The sequence below is a fragment of the Marmota monax genome, unplaced genomic scaffold (genome assembly GCF_021218885.2).
Source record: "Marmota monax isolate L192 unplaced genomic scaffold, Marmota_monax_Labrador192_F-V1.1 WCK01_AAM20220418_F8-fsc00078, whole genome shotgun sequence".
Taxonomy (NCBI): Eukaryota; Metazoa; Chordata; class Mammalia; order Rodentia; family Sciuridae; genus Marmota; species Marmota monax.
Window position 1 is genome coordinate 753,116 of NW_026694865.1, and position 16,395 is coordinate 769,510.

Consider the following 16,395-nt stretch of genomic DNA (forward strand, 5'->3'; position numbering starts at 1 on the left):
TGCATGTTACAGTTGATACTTCTTCTGGATTTTTGATGGGCTCCCTTCCTGCCGCAGAAAAAACTAAAGATGTTATAGCTCATTGCTTACAAAATTTTGCCACTGTGGGTGTTCCAAAACAGTTAAAAACAGATAATGCCCCTGGTTATACTTCTACCTCTTTTAAACAATTTTGCTCAACATTTGGCATTACTCATATAACAGGAATCCCATACAATCCACAGGGACAAGGCATAGTTGAAAGAGCTCATCAAACTATTAAAATGTACTTATTAAAGCAAAAAGAAGGAATTGGGAAGGGGTATATATTCCCCAAAGATAAACTTAAAATAACCCTTTTTACTCTAAACTTTTTAAATTTGGATTCATCAGGACTTAGTGCTGCGGAAAGGCATATGTGTCCAAAAAATGTACATAAGCCCAAGGTACTTTGGAAGGATATTCTAACAGGACAATGGAAAGGTCCTGACCCAGTAATTGTCTGGAGTCGGGGGTCTGTTTGTGTGTTTCCACAGGGAGAACAGCAGCCGATTTGGATTCCAGAGAGATTAACCAAGGTCCTGACCCAGTGATTGTCTGGAGTCGGGGGTCTGTTTATGTGTTTCCACAGGGAGAACAGCAGCCGATTTGGATTCCAGAAAGATTAACTAAAGCGATTTCTACAGACCAAAAAGAAGATGATTTGGCTCAAATCCATAACAACTGATATCCAAAACTCCAGTTTGGCTATTCTTACATCTGCAACAGAACCAGGATGCTTTTTTCAATATCTATTTTATTATTGCCCTTTGCCATATCATGAAGTTCTATTTTGTTTTTTGAGCTCATACAGACCTAGGTTAATGTTTTACTGATCAGTTCTATTTTTTGACTATAGAGTTTTTAAGCATTGCAATGGAGATTTCACCTGTAAAAAGTTATAAGGCCTTTACTATAATGTTATGTGTTGTATGTATTCTATTATGTGTGCACACTTGTGTTTTGTGTTATATGTTTGAATGTACGTATGTCCATATATCATATATGATGAGCGCTCATGATAAAATGGATCCAAATATTTTTTTTTTCACATGATTTATATGGTTTAATTTAAATTGGGTAAACAACTGTTGAGGATTGTTTTAATATGTAAACAAAAAAGAAGGTTAACAGATCTGTTTGTTTACTTTTACCTTTCCTTTTCATTATATTTAATAATTCTCTTAAAGATAATGTAAATTGTTAAGAAAATTGTTTTCTTTTAGTGCCTTCTGTAATGTTACATAATTTTTTCTTTAGCCATTATTGCCAGAATTCCTATCTTCATCCCAGTGCCGGTGAAGACAATGTAAATTGTTAAGAAAATTGTTTTCTTTTAGTGCCTTCTGGAATGTTACATAATTTTTTCTTTAGCCATTATTGCCAGAATTCCTATCTTCATCCCAGTGCTGGTGAAGTCAAAGATAAAACCAATCTACAGCTTCTACAATAGCCATCACTGAACTGCTTGCAGAACTTGCCTGGACACATTGTGAGCTCACCTGTATGCATTGTGAACTATCTGTTGGTGCAGCGACTTGTGGTAGTGTTGGGGTATTTTTGCTGATGATGTCACCGGTGGTACAATTTAGGAGCCCTCAATTGGCTTAATGTCATGGCATTTTGCATCCTCCTCTACTAGTGAGGGTCTAAAATTTGGGGGCCAACAGAGGTGAGGCAAAGAACCTCACCCCCCCACAGGTGCAAAGGCCTATCCACAAGTATGGCTGTATGCTGGACCGGTAGTCAGTGACGGGTATGATCCAATTGCAGTGGTACCAACCTAAGACAGGAGGCTGACGCCTAGAGGTCAGTTCATCCGATGACGGGTAAGGACCATATGTTGAATTGGACTGCCTAACAGGCACGGTCCCTAAGCCACATGCTTGTTGTTTAAACAGAGAGGGGGAGATGTTGAGAGCCACAGCCAAAGGGGCCCCAGCAAACTTCCAGCTGCCAGCAAACTTCCAGCTGCTGGCTGATGATTGGCTCACAGCGGCCCCAGCAACATCTAGCTGATTGGCTCCTCGGCCCCAGCAACATCTAGCTGATTGGCTCCTCTGCGGTGATGCTCATTGGACTGTTTCCCTGCCCTTTCAGACCACGGAGCTGCTCATTGGGGGACTTTTTTGGCTCCGCCCACGTGACCCAGCCAATCGGCCTCAAGAGCAGGAGGATTGTGGGAGGTGGGGAGAAGCTTGTGTGGGAGAGAGAGGCTTGGGGAAAGCCGGTGGTGGCAGTTGAGGCTCTGAGGGTTTTTCCTGAGAGACTATTTTGTTTGTCGTGTGTGGTTCTAAAAATAAAGTTAGTTTCTTTTGACAAGTGGCTCCTGATTGTGCCCAGCCAGACTGCGGCACACGACCCCTGCTCTGTGCTCTAGCACAGCATGGTGACCAACAAGTAGTTACATGTGGAACTCTCTCCCCTCTGGACTGTTGGGGGGGGAGGGGCTGTGACCAGTGATGACACACTGCACAACACTGACCCCTGAATTAGAACACTCCTCATGTTCATCCCCATACATGTCAGAACTGGGCTCTCAGATGTTGGGAGTGTTATAAAGGGGGTGTCCCATCAAAATTGGAGTGGGATATACCAGGCACTAGTTTAAGGGATGGAACATGTGGATATTTCCAACGTGCCCTGGCCTACATCTCCATCTTTTCCTGCTTCCAGATAATAGCTAGGAGAGATATATCTAAGTGCATACAGTTTTAGATTATTTTTTAATCTTTGGAGAGGACATACATAGTAACCTGCTTTTCCTGTTAGATTAGTAAGATTTTTCACATTATTTTATACTTTTTTTCTTCTTTGAGTAAAATTTCTATAATTTGGGAATTCATGTCATCTCTTCATGTTGGACACTTGGGAGGATATGGAAATGTCCACACGAGGTCCTTGATGCTAAGATGCTATAGCAAGGTCCATCTGGGGAGGGTGTAAAAAAGACTTAACACAGCAAAACTGAGGCTGCTCCCCTTGGAAAGGCCTGTTGGCGAGATTGGTCCATGGCTGGTGTCTGGGAACTTGGATTTCAGGAAGGCTTTTGTCACTCTCTGAATGGTAAGAGTGGCCCACTGTGCCTACACTGTATTGAACAATCTAGTTTATGCAGAACATCTGCTTTCCTTTGGGGAGTCTGGAATTTTGTAATATGCCAGACGGAGAGCACCCATGTGACCAGCCTCCAGTAAAAACTCTGGATTCAGAGAATGAGTGTCACTAGTAACCATTTCACATGTGCTGAATCAATCTATTGTTGCAGGAGTGTGCTTGTCCTCACTAGGAGACGACGCTTGGGAACCTGTGCCTGCTTTTCCTCTGGGCTTGGGTCCTGTGTACCTGTCTCTTGGCTGATTTGGCTTCATATCTTTTCACTATGATAATTCATAGCCCTGACCATGTGCTGAGTCTTGAGAGTCCTCCTAGAGAATCGTCAAACTCAGGAGAGGTCTTGGGGACCCCTGGCAGAGTTTTAAAGCACTCACAGAATGTGGCCCAAGTCACAAGAAGTCATGGGCTTATAAAAAAAAAATTAAAAAAAAAATAAATATATATATATATATATATATATATAATGGGACCTCTAAGGAATGACATATCTCAATAAGGGTGAAAAGGATGTGGACCTGGGGCAGTGGGGTGCACTGTTAAAAATGTGAGTGAAAAGCAGCCTCAACATGTACTTCTTTGTTTTGCCTGCTTTGGAAACACCAGAGGACCTCACAAACTCACAAGGAGCATCTGAGATTTCTTGAAATCCAGTCTCCTCTACCATGCAGCCACTCAGCACTCAGGATGCCTGGTTGTACACAGGGAGAGCAGCCTGCTGTTGGCAGCATAGATCTGGCAAAAAGAGCAGGCTTTAAAAATGCAAATTAAATGAAAGAAGTGCTAAGCAGATGTCAGACACGTTATGCCAAATGTTCTGTCTCTTTTCCTTTCTCTTTATGGTTTACTTGGTTTTCAAAATTAAGAAATGTACTAGTCAATGGGAGAATGTGTTCTACATTATGAAAGAATTCATTTAATTTTAACGGAACAACAATGGAAATTCAAGAACAAGGACCATGTCTGATCATTAATGCAAGAAATTCCTTACTTTTTGACTTACAAAGCACTTTTTTTTTTACACTACCTCATTTGATCCTTATAATAACTCTGTGAAGTAGAGAATATAACTTTTTTTTTAACCTCTCATGGCACCTCGTCTGTTAAAAGTAAAGATGTTCAATTAAGACTTTTGGTTGACTGATTAGTGATGGTTTTAAAAAAGTTACTGCTTTATGAAAAGTAATAATTTCTGAAGTCTTTCAGGGGAAGAACAAACTACAAGCAATTCAGGCATTCAGAGGAATTATTAAGATCACAAATTAAGTCATTTCTATGGACTCTATAGCAGGAAATATATTTTTAATGAGGAAATTGAACCTAATATATAACAGCTGTCTTGTTACCGGGTAACGGAGTATTAAGGCAGATTAAATTATTAATGAAAAATATAGCAACTCAGAAATTTAACCTCTCAACACTCTCTCATTCCTTTCTCTTTTACCCATGGCCTTTAAACTGATATTAAAAACAACACATTTGCTCACCTTCTATAGTTTACATTGATAATCAGCTCTCCTATTCACTAGCTGTGTTATCTTCTACACGTTATTTAACCTCTCTTTGCAACTGTAAAATGGAAAGAGAAGCAAACTCATAAAGTTAAGGACAGGATTAAATAGGGTAAATAATAAAAGGGCTAAGCACAGATCCTGGCTTCTTATGAGTTTTTAATAAAAGTAGATATTATTAATGCATGAAGATGGATAAATATTTACTGAATGTCCAAAGTGTGTATTCAGCCTAGATATAACAATACAGCTATACAGGTTCTTCAAATATTTAAATACTCCTATCCAGTTAGTAAATAACTGCTGCTAAAGGGCTGTGAGTGCCATCTATTACCCCAAACGTCCCAGCTCCTCCCCTAAGATGAGGAGACTCTTATACCCTCACTATCAGAAGCCTTGATGATACAATACCTAAAGTCCATATGCCTGGAAGAGCAGAGAGTCTCCAGGAAATATACTGGGTTGCACCTCCCCAAACACCCGCTTCCTTGGCACCACTGCTGGTTGCCATAAGTCAACCAAATTGCACTTGGCCCACAGACTCATGAGCAAAGAATAAACAGTGTTGATGCGAGCCTCTGAGAATTTGGGAATTGATATTCGTTACGCAGCAATAGCTCTCACCTCACCATTAAGTGATTATCCATACATGATTCCATAAGCTATGCTTACGTTTCAAAAGTGATAACTTTTAGAAAAAGTAAAGAACATGGGGAGCTTATATGAAGATAAAAGAGAGGGAAGGTGGTATATAAAAAGATTTTTTTTGGGGGGGGGTGTGCCAGGGATTGAACTCAGGGGCACTTGACCACTGAGCCCCATTGCCAGCCCTATTTTGTAATTTATTTAGAGACAGGGTCTCACTGAGTTACTTAGTGCCTCACTTTTGCTGAGGCTGGCTTTGAACTCATGATCCTCCTGTCTCAGCCTCCTGAATCCCTAGGATTAGAGGTATGTGCCACTGTGCCCAGTTAAAAAGATCTTTTAACATGGTTCCAAACCTCATGACTTCCCTGTCTTCCACATGCCCAGTGCCAACTGGCTGAAAGGTAAGAGAAGCAGTACTCACATCGGTATTGCACAGCTTGTACTGCCGATAGGCCCCAATGCACGAGATTGCTGTAGATCTCAGAGGCTGGGAGAAGCTCTGAGAGGCTCCATGGGCCCCCATACCATGATTGTTGCTTGTTTCTGGGCTCTGGAAAAGACTTGAAGCTGCAGGGAAGCCTTGGTCATGGGTCAAAGGCAACTGGTATATGGAGTCTTCTGAGGTCTGCAGTCTAGAGCGAGGGCCATTGTCACTTTGGTATAAAGGTGCATGATGGGGGAGTTGGTGGGCTGGTGAGCTGTAGCCATGCCTGGGAGCAGATGTCCCCTGGGACCTGGAATGCCGAGGTGAGGGCCTCTGTCTCCGAAGCCTCTGTGGCGTCGTGTGTGTAGTGTCGGTCTGCAGCGGTAAGATGTATGGTGCCTTACCATAGCCATACTTTCCAGGGCCAATGGGACCTCGGTTCCTGCTCCTAAAGACAGACATACAAGAGAAGAGATAAACAGGGTCATCTGAATTATCATGTTAACTCAGAAATTCTGGCACATGGTTGAAGGGACCAGGTAAGAACAGAGGCTTGGGAGAGAGCCTATGGTGGAACTGGGAGGAAGAGTGAGGATCCCAAGACAAGGGAATGTAACAGAGGCTACAGAGTAGAGTGGAGGTGGGACTCAGAGTGGGTGAACAGTGACTGGTTGGGGATGAATCTAGAAGGATAAGCTGTAGTCAGTGTATACGTATGTTAGGAAGTTTGGGCATTTTTGTAGATCACAGGGAGCCATGAAGGTTTTTGTGGAAGCATAAAGATGTCATTGCAATTACAGCCATTATAATTGCCTGTTCACATTTTTTCTGAAAAATTTTTTTTTTCTCATTCAACATTTCAGACCCGGTTTCCATTATTATTCATGCCCAAAGAGCTTTTCCAGGGGAGTGAAATTTAGTTGAGCAACCATCATGTTCTAAGGCAGTCCTAAGGTCTGATGTGCACCGTCCTGAATCCTAAAAAGATGAGAGTGGGTCAAGAAATTGACTACTCCATCATTCTTTTTTTAAAAATTTATTTTTTAGTTTTAGGTGGACACAATATCTTTATTTTACATTTATGTGGTGCTGAGGATCGAACCCAGTGCCTCACGCATACTAGGTGAGCACTCTGCCTCTGAGCCACAACCCCAGCCCACTCCATCATTCTTGAAGCAGCCCATGCTAAGCAACAGGTAAATGGTCATCTTCATGTTGGTATGGATCTTACAATTTTGTAAATATTTTCATAAGGCCTCATTGCCTTGTGAGACTTTATGAGAAACATACCAAGAGTGGTGATTGCTCGTACATGTTTAACTACTGCACGGCCAGGGAACCAAAAGCCTTGAAGTATTTGCCCATCTCTATGGTTAAACACCACCACTATAGCCAATTTCAAGTAGGAAGACACAATCAGTTCTAATGAGCAGATAAAAAACCAGCTTCAGAACTGGGATTGCAGCTGAATCGCAAATAGAACCTGCGCTTTGCATGTGCAAGGCCTTGGGTAACATTACTGGAGAAAAACAAAACAAAACCCAAAGTAACAAACTAGCTCCAGAACTTCACACATTTCACTTATCGTGCAAGAACAAATGGCTAAATATAGAGAGAGGACTGGAGTTGTGGCACGGTGGTAGAGCACTTGCCTAGCATGTGTGAGCCCTGAGTTCGATTCTCAGTACCACATATAAATAAATGAATAAAATAAAGGTCCAGGAACATCTAAACAAATATTTAAAAATAAATAAATAAATACACAGCTAGAACACTTGAAGAAATACAAAAATGAATCAGACAAAGTTCCCAAGACCCCAGTCTTATAGTGGAAAGCAACTAGACTGTTATGTAGGGTGGAATAAGGGCCATAGGGGCAATACAACAGTACTTTGGGAATTCTAAGGCATCAGGAAGCACATCTGTCTGAGGGGATCTGAAAAAAGTGCAAGAGTTGTTGTTCTGAGAGTTGGGAAAGCCTGGTTTTAGTACTCTGTGGAAGGACTTAAGTCATCTGACTCTCACTTATTTGTAAAATGACTGAACTAGATTAAATGACCGCCAAGGTTGCTCCAACTCTAAAATTATATGCTTCCGTAATAATTAATTTTACATTTACGTAAAATTGGAAATGTGCCCAAGGGTTTCTACAGGATGGCCCCATTAAAATAAGCACATTAAAATAGCAATCAAGGTGAAACATTGATTTCTGCCCTCCTGCAGAAATTCTTTCTTCATTCTACAATAACCACTGAATATAAAATTTAACAGAGCACAACTAATTATTAACATCTTTATCATTAATTGCACCTCCATTCTTAGCTGATATGGTTTTGAATTAAATCATGAGGCAGTGTTTATTTTGCCTTTAGGCATTTCTCAATTAATCTTGGCAGCACATGGGACTCTGTTAATGATGGGGGTTTAACAGATGCAATTAAGAAGTTAGTGTGTGTGTGCGTGTGTGTGTGTGTAAAACTTGGACGTCATTTGCCTTTTTCATTCTTGTGGCAGGCCAGGTAAAATGAATGACATCATGCAATGGCAAAAGAAGGGACTTCTGAGAATGGATGTTTTTAAGATCTGAAAGCCTACCCAAAATCCCAGCCTCAAGGAAAGCACTTGGTGGAGATCTTAGCCCAAGCCAACGGAGAAATCAAGACACATGCAGTATTGCCTCTCAAACTTGACCATGCCCAGGACATATGAGATTTGTTAAGCTACAGATTCTGGTTTAGGAGGTCTGGGGAGCAGCCTGTAGTCTGCATTTCCAACAAGCTCCCAGGAGATGCCCAGGCTGCTGGTCCACAGATCACAGCTTTGAGGAACAAAGCCACAGAACAAAACTGAAATTCTAAACAAAAAGGTCACTTCAACAGGAAAAAACAACAACAACAACAAAAAACACATCATTTTTAGTGAAGAGTGATAGTAATGGCATTAAAACAAAAAACCTCTGGGTTTGTGGCATATATAAAAGACCTGCTGCCTGGGGAAAGGCTGCCAAGTTCTTGCTCACCTGGAGGGCACTGATGAACCAAATCTGACTTGATTTTACCTTTGGGGAGCGGAGGAACAACCTGCTGTTGGCTGATGACTTGTGTAAGCATCTTCCCCAGGGCTGCCCATCATCCCTGGGGGGTAACATATACACTCATAAATGTCTACTTTTGTATTTTCATTGCCTTGTGGGGGGCTCTGCCTAATTCCAAGAACCATTCAAACCCTACAGCAACATCAGTGAAAAGATGATAATTCCAAAGCAGATGACCAGTAAATTCTGATAAACAGACTAAAAGCAATAAATAACCAATTAGGGTATGATGATGGAGATTTGATTTCTGAGTCCTTGAATCAGAACACCTGAATGAGTGACAGATTTGTTTCTAGTTGACCAAGAGAATGCTTGTTTTACTTATGACATCAGAACAAATAATCCTGGTGGTTCAGAGTGGCCTCTTCCCCACCAGGACAGAGTCCATCTGGCCACTTGCAGGGGGCCTCTGTAGAACAAGGCAAATTTATACAGAGTTCTGACAATAAGCACAGATGTGGTCGAGGGGACCTGTGTGACCAGTTAACTCTTCCCCAAGCGCACGCAGTAGGTGCCCAGGACGGCTGTTAAGTTGATGCATTCGGCCTGTTCCCCCAGAACCCGGCTATGGAACTTTATTTTGGGTTCCCCACTTATCAAAATAGTAGCTAATTTCCAAAAGTTAGGCCTTGAGAAGGAAATAGAAAAAAAAAATAGAGTTTGGGGATCAGAGACATGGAAGTCAAAAGAATGAAGTGGTTTCTAACATAGGCTTTGGAAGCCGGAATTCCTTGGTTTGAATCCCAATTTCTGCAGCTTACTAGTTTGGAAACTGGTTAAATTACTCGATCTTTGTGTAACCCAGCCTCTTCCAACAGTGCCAGGACTAGGGTGTTGCTGGCGAAGCACCCAGGAGGCACCATTTTGGGAGATAGTCTCAGGGTCATGCAACTACTGGCCAGAACCTGAGAGTGAGGTCAGTCTCCTTAAACATTGCACCCTATAGGCCCTCTGCCTCACTCCAAGCCCAGTACTCACCTTGTACTCACTTATAAATTAAGGTAATAAGATTGGGGAGCATTCCTTGTCTGAATGCTGATAGTAATGGCATTAAAACAAAAAACCTGCTTAGAACCAGAACTGTTTCAGATTTCAGAGTTTTTTGGACTTGGGATATTTGCACAGACTTTATTGGTTGAGCATCCCTAATCTGAAATGCTCCAAAATCTTAAACTGGTGGTACCCTCCTTATAGGTAGTTATAAAGATTAAATAATTTAATAAGAACAAAAGTCTTTGAAAGGCTGGGGATGTAGCTCAAGCGGTAGCGCGCTCGCCTGGCATAAGCGGGGTGCTGGGTTCAATCCTCAGCACCACATAAAAATAAAATAAAGGTGTTGTGTCCACTGAAAAACTAAAAAATAAATATTAAAAAAGTCTTTGAAAAAAATTAAAGGGATACAGATAGGTAAAGAAGAACTCGAATTAGCACTATTTGCTGACGATATGATTCTATAGCTAGAAAACCCCAAAAATTCCACCAGAAAATTCTAGAACTAGTAAATAAATTCAGCAAAGTAGCAGGATACAAAATCAACACCCATAAATCAAAGGCATTTCTATATATTAGTGACAAATCCTCTGAAAGGGAAATGAGAAAAACTACCCCATTTACAATAGCATCAAATAAATAAATAAATATTGGGAATCAACTTAATGAATAGTGAAAGACCTCTACAATGAAAACTGCAGAACATTCAAATTAAAGAAGACCTTAGAAGATGAAAAGATCTACCTTGCTCTTGGATAGGCAGAATTAATATTGTCAAAATGACCATACTACCGAAAGCATAATACAGATATTATATTTGACAAAGTCACCAAAAATGTACATTGGAAAAAAGATAGCCTCTTCAACAAACGGTGCTGGGAAAATTGAAAATCCATATGCACCAAAATGAAATTAAACCTCTATCTCTCATCATGTACAAAACTCAACTCAAAGTGGATCAAGGATATAGGAATTAAACCATAGACACTGCGTCTATTAGAAGAAAAAATAGGCCCTAATCTCCATCATGTAGGATTAGGCCCCAACTTCCTTAATAAGACTCCTATAGCATAAGAATTAATATTAAGAATCAATAAATGGAATGGATTAAAACTGAAAAGCTTCTTCTCAGCAAAAGAAATAATCAGTGAGGTGAATAGAAAGCCTATTAATTGGGAACAAATTCTTACCACACGCACATCGAATAACACACTTAATCTGTAGACTATATAAAGAACCCAAAAAACTTAACACCAAAAAAACAAATAACCCAATCAATAAAAGGGCCAAGGAACTGAACAGACACTTCTCAGAAGAAGATATATAATCCATCAACAAATATATGAAAAAATGTTCAACATCTCTAGCAATTAGAGAAATGCAAATCAAAACTACTCTTAAGATTTCATCTCATTCCAGTCAGAATGGCAGCTTTTAAGAATACAAACAACAATAAGTGTCGGCGAGGATGTGGGGGAAAAAGGTATACTCACACTGCTGGTGGAACTGCAAGTTGTTGCAGCCAATATGGAAAGCAATATGGAGATTTCTTGGAAAATTGGGAATGGAACCACCATTTGACCCAGCTGTCCATCTCCTCGGTCTATACCCAAAGGACTTTAAAACAGCATACTACAGGGACACAGCCACATCAATGTTTATAGCAGCATGATTCAAAGTAGCTAAATTGTGGAACCAACCTAGATGCCCTTCAGTAGATGAATAAATAAAGAAAATGTGGTATATATACACAATGGAATATTATTCAGCATTAAAAGAGAATAAAATCGTGGCATTTGCAGGTAAATGGATGGAGCTAGAGAAGATAATGCTAAGTGAAATTAGCCAGTCCCAAAAAAACAAATGCCAAATGATTTCTCTGATTTAAGGATGCTGATTCATAATATGCTGTGAGGGGGGGGGGCGGGATGGGAGGATTAAATGAACTTTAGATAGGGCAAAGGGGAAAAGGAGGGGAGGGGAAGGGAGGGGGCATAGGGGTAGAAAAGACAGTGGAATGCGATGGTCATCTTACCCTAAGTACATGTAGGAAGACACAAAGGATGTGACTCTACTTTGTGTACAACCAGAGATATGAAAAATTGTGCTCTATATGTGTAATATGAATTGTAATGCATTCTGTTGTCATATATAACAAATTAAAATAATTTTTTTAAAGTTACTTATATTCAAATGTAATATATTTATTATTTTTCAATGAATAAGTACATATTCTAAATTTTGTTCCAATTTCTTTTTAGGGGGGAGGTGGTGACAGGATTGCACCCAGGCTCTCAAGCACGCTCTACCACTGAGCTACACCATCAGTCCCATTTGTAAATTTCTAATTCAGTAAATATCAAAATATACAACCTACATGCAAATAAATAAATAAATAAAAGATCAAAGTCTTAATGCCTCCCACAGAGTATGCACCATACAAGTATTTGCTTAAAAAGAAAAAAAGTTCTAGCTTGGCCAGTTACTAGCTCTACAAACTTTGGCAAATAATGCATCCACAGTTTTCCTACCTATAAAATGAGTCTTATGACTATTTCATACTCACTAGGAAGGCCATAATTAAAAAGACAGATAATAATAGGAGTTGGAGAAGATAAACTGAAATTCTCATACATTCCTGGTGGAATATAAACTGCTATAGCCACTTTGCAAAACTATCTGGAAGTTCCTCAAAAAATTAAACGTAGTGTTACTATACACCTCAGCAGTTTCAATCCTAGGTATATACCCAAGAGCAATGAAAATACACCTTCACACATACCTTGCACATGAATATCCACAGCAGCATTATTTATAATAGCCAAAAGGTGGAAACAACTCAAATGTCTAGCACCTGATGTACAAATAAACAAAATGTGGTCTATCCAGAGTGGATTATTTTTCAGCCATAAGAGGGATCAAATACAAATATATCCTGCCATATAGATGAACCCCCAAAACATCTAAGTGAAAGAAGCCAGGCATATTGTATGAGTCCTTTTATAAAAAATGGGCCATAACAGGCAAACCCATTGAGACCAAATGAGTGTTTGCCAGGGGTTGTGGGGAGGAAAGGGGACAGACTGTCTGCTAACAGAGCATAGGTTTCTTTTTGGGGAGATGGAAATGTTCTGTAATGAGACAGTGGTGACAGTTGCTTATTCTTGTGAATATGGTAAAACTTCTGAATCATCTACTTAAAGTGGCAAAATGTATGTAAATTATAATAAAGCTGTTACTATTAATATATATATATATATTTAGTTGTAATTGGACATAATATTTTTATTTCATTTTTTATGTGGTGCTGAGGTTTGAACCCAGTGCCTCATATGTGCTAGGCAAGCACTCTACCACTGAGCCACAATCCCAGCCCCTAAAGCCATTACTTTTTAAAGTTGAGAATATGAGTAATTCCCATCTTACCTACTTACAAGGATCAAATTGAGGTTACTGATGCGAATATATTGTTTGAATCTGAAAGTACTCTATCGTGGTTTGCTACTGTTTGTTTCAATACAATTTAACATATCTTTAGTGAGCACCCTCTGTGGACACCTGTTGAGAACTACTTATGATTGATTTCTACTTGATCATGTTTCCAGTCTGGACAACATAGTGAGTGCAATCCCTGCCCCTAGCATGACTCAAGGTCAGCTGGTCAGCAGTGGTGGGTGATAAGGGTCTCACACCAGGCCGCTGCCCCAGCTTACACTGTAGGTGTCTGGGAAAAGTGTCTGGGGGAAGTCCTTGTCTCTTGAAGAGATGGCTGTCAATGGCACTTCCTTACAACACGCTGGCTGCCACCCAGGGACCCATTCTGTGCTACATGCAATTATGTGACATTAATGCTGAGCAGTGTAGTGATCTCAGTCTCCTTCTCCTAACTTCACACTTACTCTGGAAATGCGTCACCTCCAACCATCCCTATGACAACTTCCACATTTCCCTTTGCTGCCTGGACCCCTCTCCTGAGCATCAACCGTATATGCCCAATGAACCTGTAGGCCAGAGCCTGTGAGGTGCACAGGGACCACCAGGGGCTCTTGTCAAAATACAGCCTGCGTTTTGGCAGATCTGGAGTAGGGTCTGAGTCTGCATCTGTGCAAGCTCCCAGGGGCTATGGAGGCTGTGGTCCTGGCACAGCACTGCGAGAGCTCCAGCTACACATCCCCACAGACACCTCCAACCCAACGCCTTCAGGCCTGACTCGAAAAGTCTGCTCCTGCTCTAGTTCTTCCTAGACGCCCCAGGAGTTCTTTTTTTTTTTTTTTTTTTTTTTTTGAGAGAGAGAGAGAGAATTTTTTTAATATTTGTTTTTTAGTTTTCGGTGGACACAACATCTTTATTTTATTTTTATGTGGTGCTGAGGATCGAACCCAGCGCCCCACAAATGCCTGACGAGCGCCTTACCGCTTGAGCCACATCCTCAGCCCCCCTGGAGTTCTTAAGTGTGAGCAACCATCAGAATCTCCCGATGGCTTGTTACAAAGGACGAGGAGCCCATTGCCGAGAGTTGGATTCAGGTCCATCAAGGCCTGAGGTGGACCTGAGGGTGTTCCTTTCTAGGCTGCTGATGCTCTTGGTCTGGGGACCACACTGTAAGAATCGCTGCTCTGTCTCATGCCCAAGTGCCACTGTCCCCCGAAGTCAGTTGGACCTTCCACTCACCCCTTCTCTCCATGGGAGGTCCACACTCTTCTGCTCAGTCACCATGGCCTGCATGTCGTGGCTCCCACTGCTCCTCAAGTCCACGAGGGGCACCACATGGACTACCCCAACCACTTCCCTTGCAGTTTCCCCCAGGCTCTCCCGGTTTATCCTCCAGGCTTCTGTCCTCACCGTTTTCTCCTCCCCAGCTTCCTTCCCTGGCACCAATGCCTACACCTATCTGCCCCCCAAGACGCTGCTGAAGCATTTTATGTTCTCAATGACATTATTCCTGGTCCAATCCCCACCACGACCTTTCACTCCACCGAATGGATGTTCTTTTTCCTTCTACTGAACCCCACATAACTGTCACAGCACGGTCATCTTTTTGTTATGTATACTTGTTTACATACCTGCCTTAGTTTACTAGACTGCAGGCTCCTTCCTGGCAGGGGCCACATTTTATTTATCTTATAATTCAATAATATACTACAATGACCAGCACAAAAGAGGTGCTCAATAATCAGTATGGAAAAATTGAAAAAAGGGATAAACGGTTCCAACCACTATTGCCAAAGGAGGAAAATCCCCTTTACCCACTACTGCATTTGATGTCTGTGACATGAAATACTGTATTTTATTAAAAGTCAGACTACTGAAGACTGAGCACAAGACCACCTCCCTCTACATAGGAATCAGTGTTATCTATTAGGTGAGAACATTCTTGGTATCAAACACCTAGAGAAGAAAGAGATCCTCAGACTGGAAAGGGAGACCCCACAGGGGCTGGGACTTAGCCTTTATTCTCCAAAGGAGCAAAGAATTAAGAGGTCAAGGGTGCTTTGTGCTTGCCTGAAGATCTGGAAAACCACCCAGGCAAGGCTCTCAGCAGCCTGTTACTAGAGGATGGCTTCCCATTTCTTAGTTTCCAACATGGAATGGAATGGGAGAGTGAGAAGCTGGGCTGTTTGTAGTTCTTAAACTTTCCATGTTTATTTCCATTCTGTCTCCCCTCAGAGCCCAGTCAAGTCCCTGTGAGAGACCCAGCCTCTCTCAGCTGTGCTAACATGAACCACACATAGACTGCAGCATCCCACCCAGCAGCAGCCCCTGGCCCACCAGCCTGCAGGAGCCACAAAAGGGGAACCCGAGGGCCCCAGAGGAGCTGCGAACTCAGGGAAGGGAGATGGTGAGGAACTTAGTTGCCTGCTGGTGCAGAAGGTCTCCTAGCACTGCTTCACCTGGAGGGTCTGGGTTTTCTAGCAGTGAGGAGGGTGGCATTCTTTGCATCCAGGCATCTGGGTGGAGCTGCTAGAAGAAATAAGTTCTTGCACAGAGAAGATGGGGAAGAGGCTGAAGGAGCGGAGGACTATTTATTACTGGAGATAGCTGACCACATCGGGGCGGATGTACTTTCCTGCACGAGATTCCTTTAAGTACACTAAAGATCCTATCATCTCCAACTATAATAGATAGTGTCCATATGATTTAAAGAGTCCTTTATGGCACATTTTCACATTTAACTGTTATTATGAATCAAAACTAAACTCTCATGAAGCCAATCTTTGGTGCAAAATTTGCCTGCCCAGTCTTAGCACTAAAGAGAGACGTGGGGAAATATGAAGCTCAGTGTCACAAACTCCCAATTATGAATGGGGTGGGGTAGGCAGGGGATGAGGGCAGCAGGATGTGGAACACTGCATCTGAAGGTTGTGTCTCTACCAGGCTCAAAATGTGCATGTGCTCCCTCTCCTTCTCCTGCCAATGAGGAGACAAAGCAGTTCCTTCCACTCTGCAGTGTAAGCTAAGGATGGGTAGGCGGTGCCGTTTGCAATGACTACCATCAAAGTCCATTAATATGATCAAATGTATCTTTTTCTGGGGGGCCTGGGATTGAACCAAGGGGCACTTACCCACATCCCCAGTCCTATTTATTTATTTATGGG

At 41.7% G+C, this 16,395-nt stretch overlaps 1 protein-coding gene across 1 annotated transcript in view; it reads right to left on the reverse strand.

Moving 5' to 3' along the window:
- Thsd4 (thrombospondin type 1 domain containing 4) overlaps positions 1 to 16,395 on the reverse strand; it is a 628,562-nt gene that overhangs the window by 494,910 nt on the left and 117,257 nt on the right. Inside the window, exon 5 of the mRNA XM_046426595.2 lies at positions 5,713 to 6,163. Within this exon, the coding sequence (XP_046282551.1) occupies positions 5,713 to 6,163 (451 nt within the window). The remainder of the gene's footprint in view (positions 1 to 5,712; positions 6,164 to 16,395) is intronic.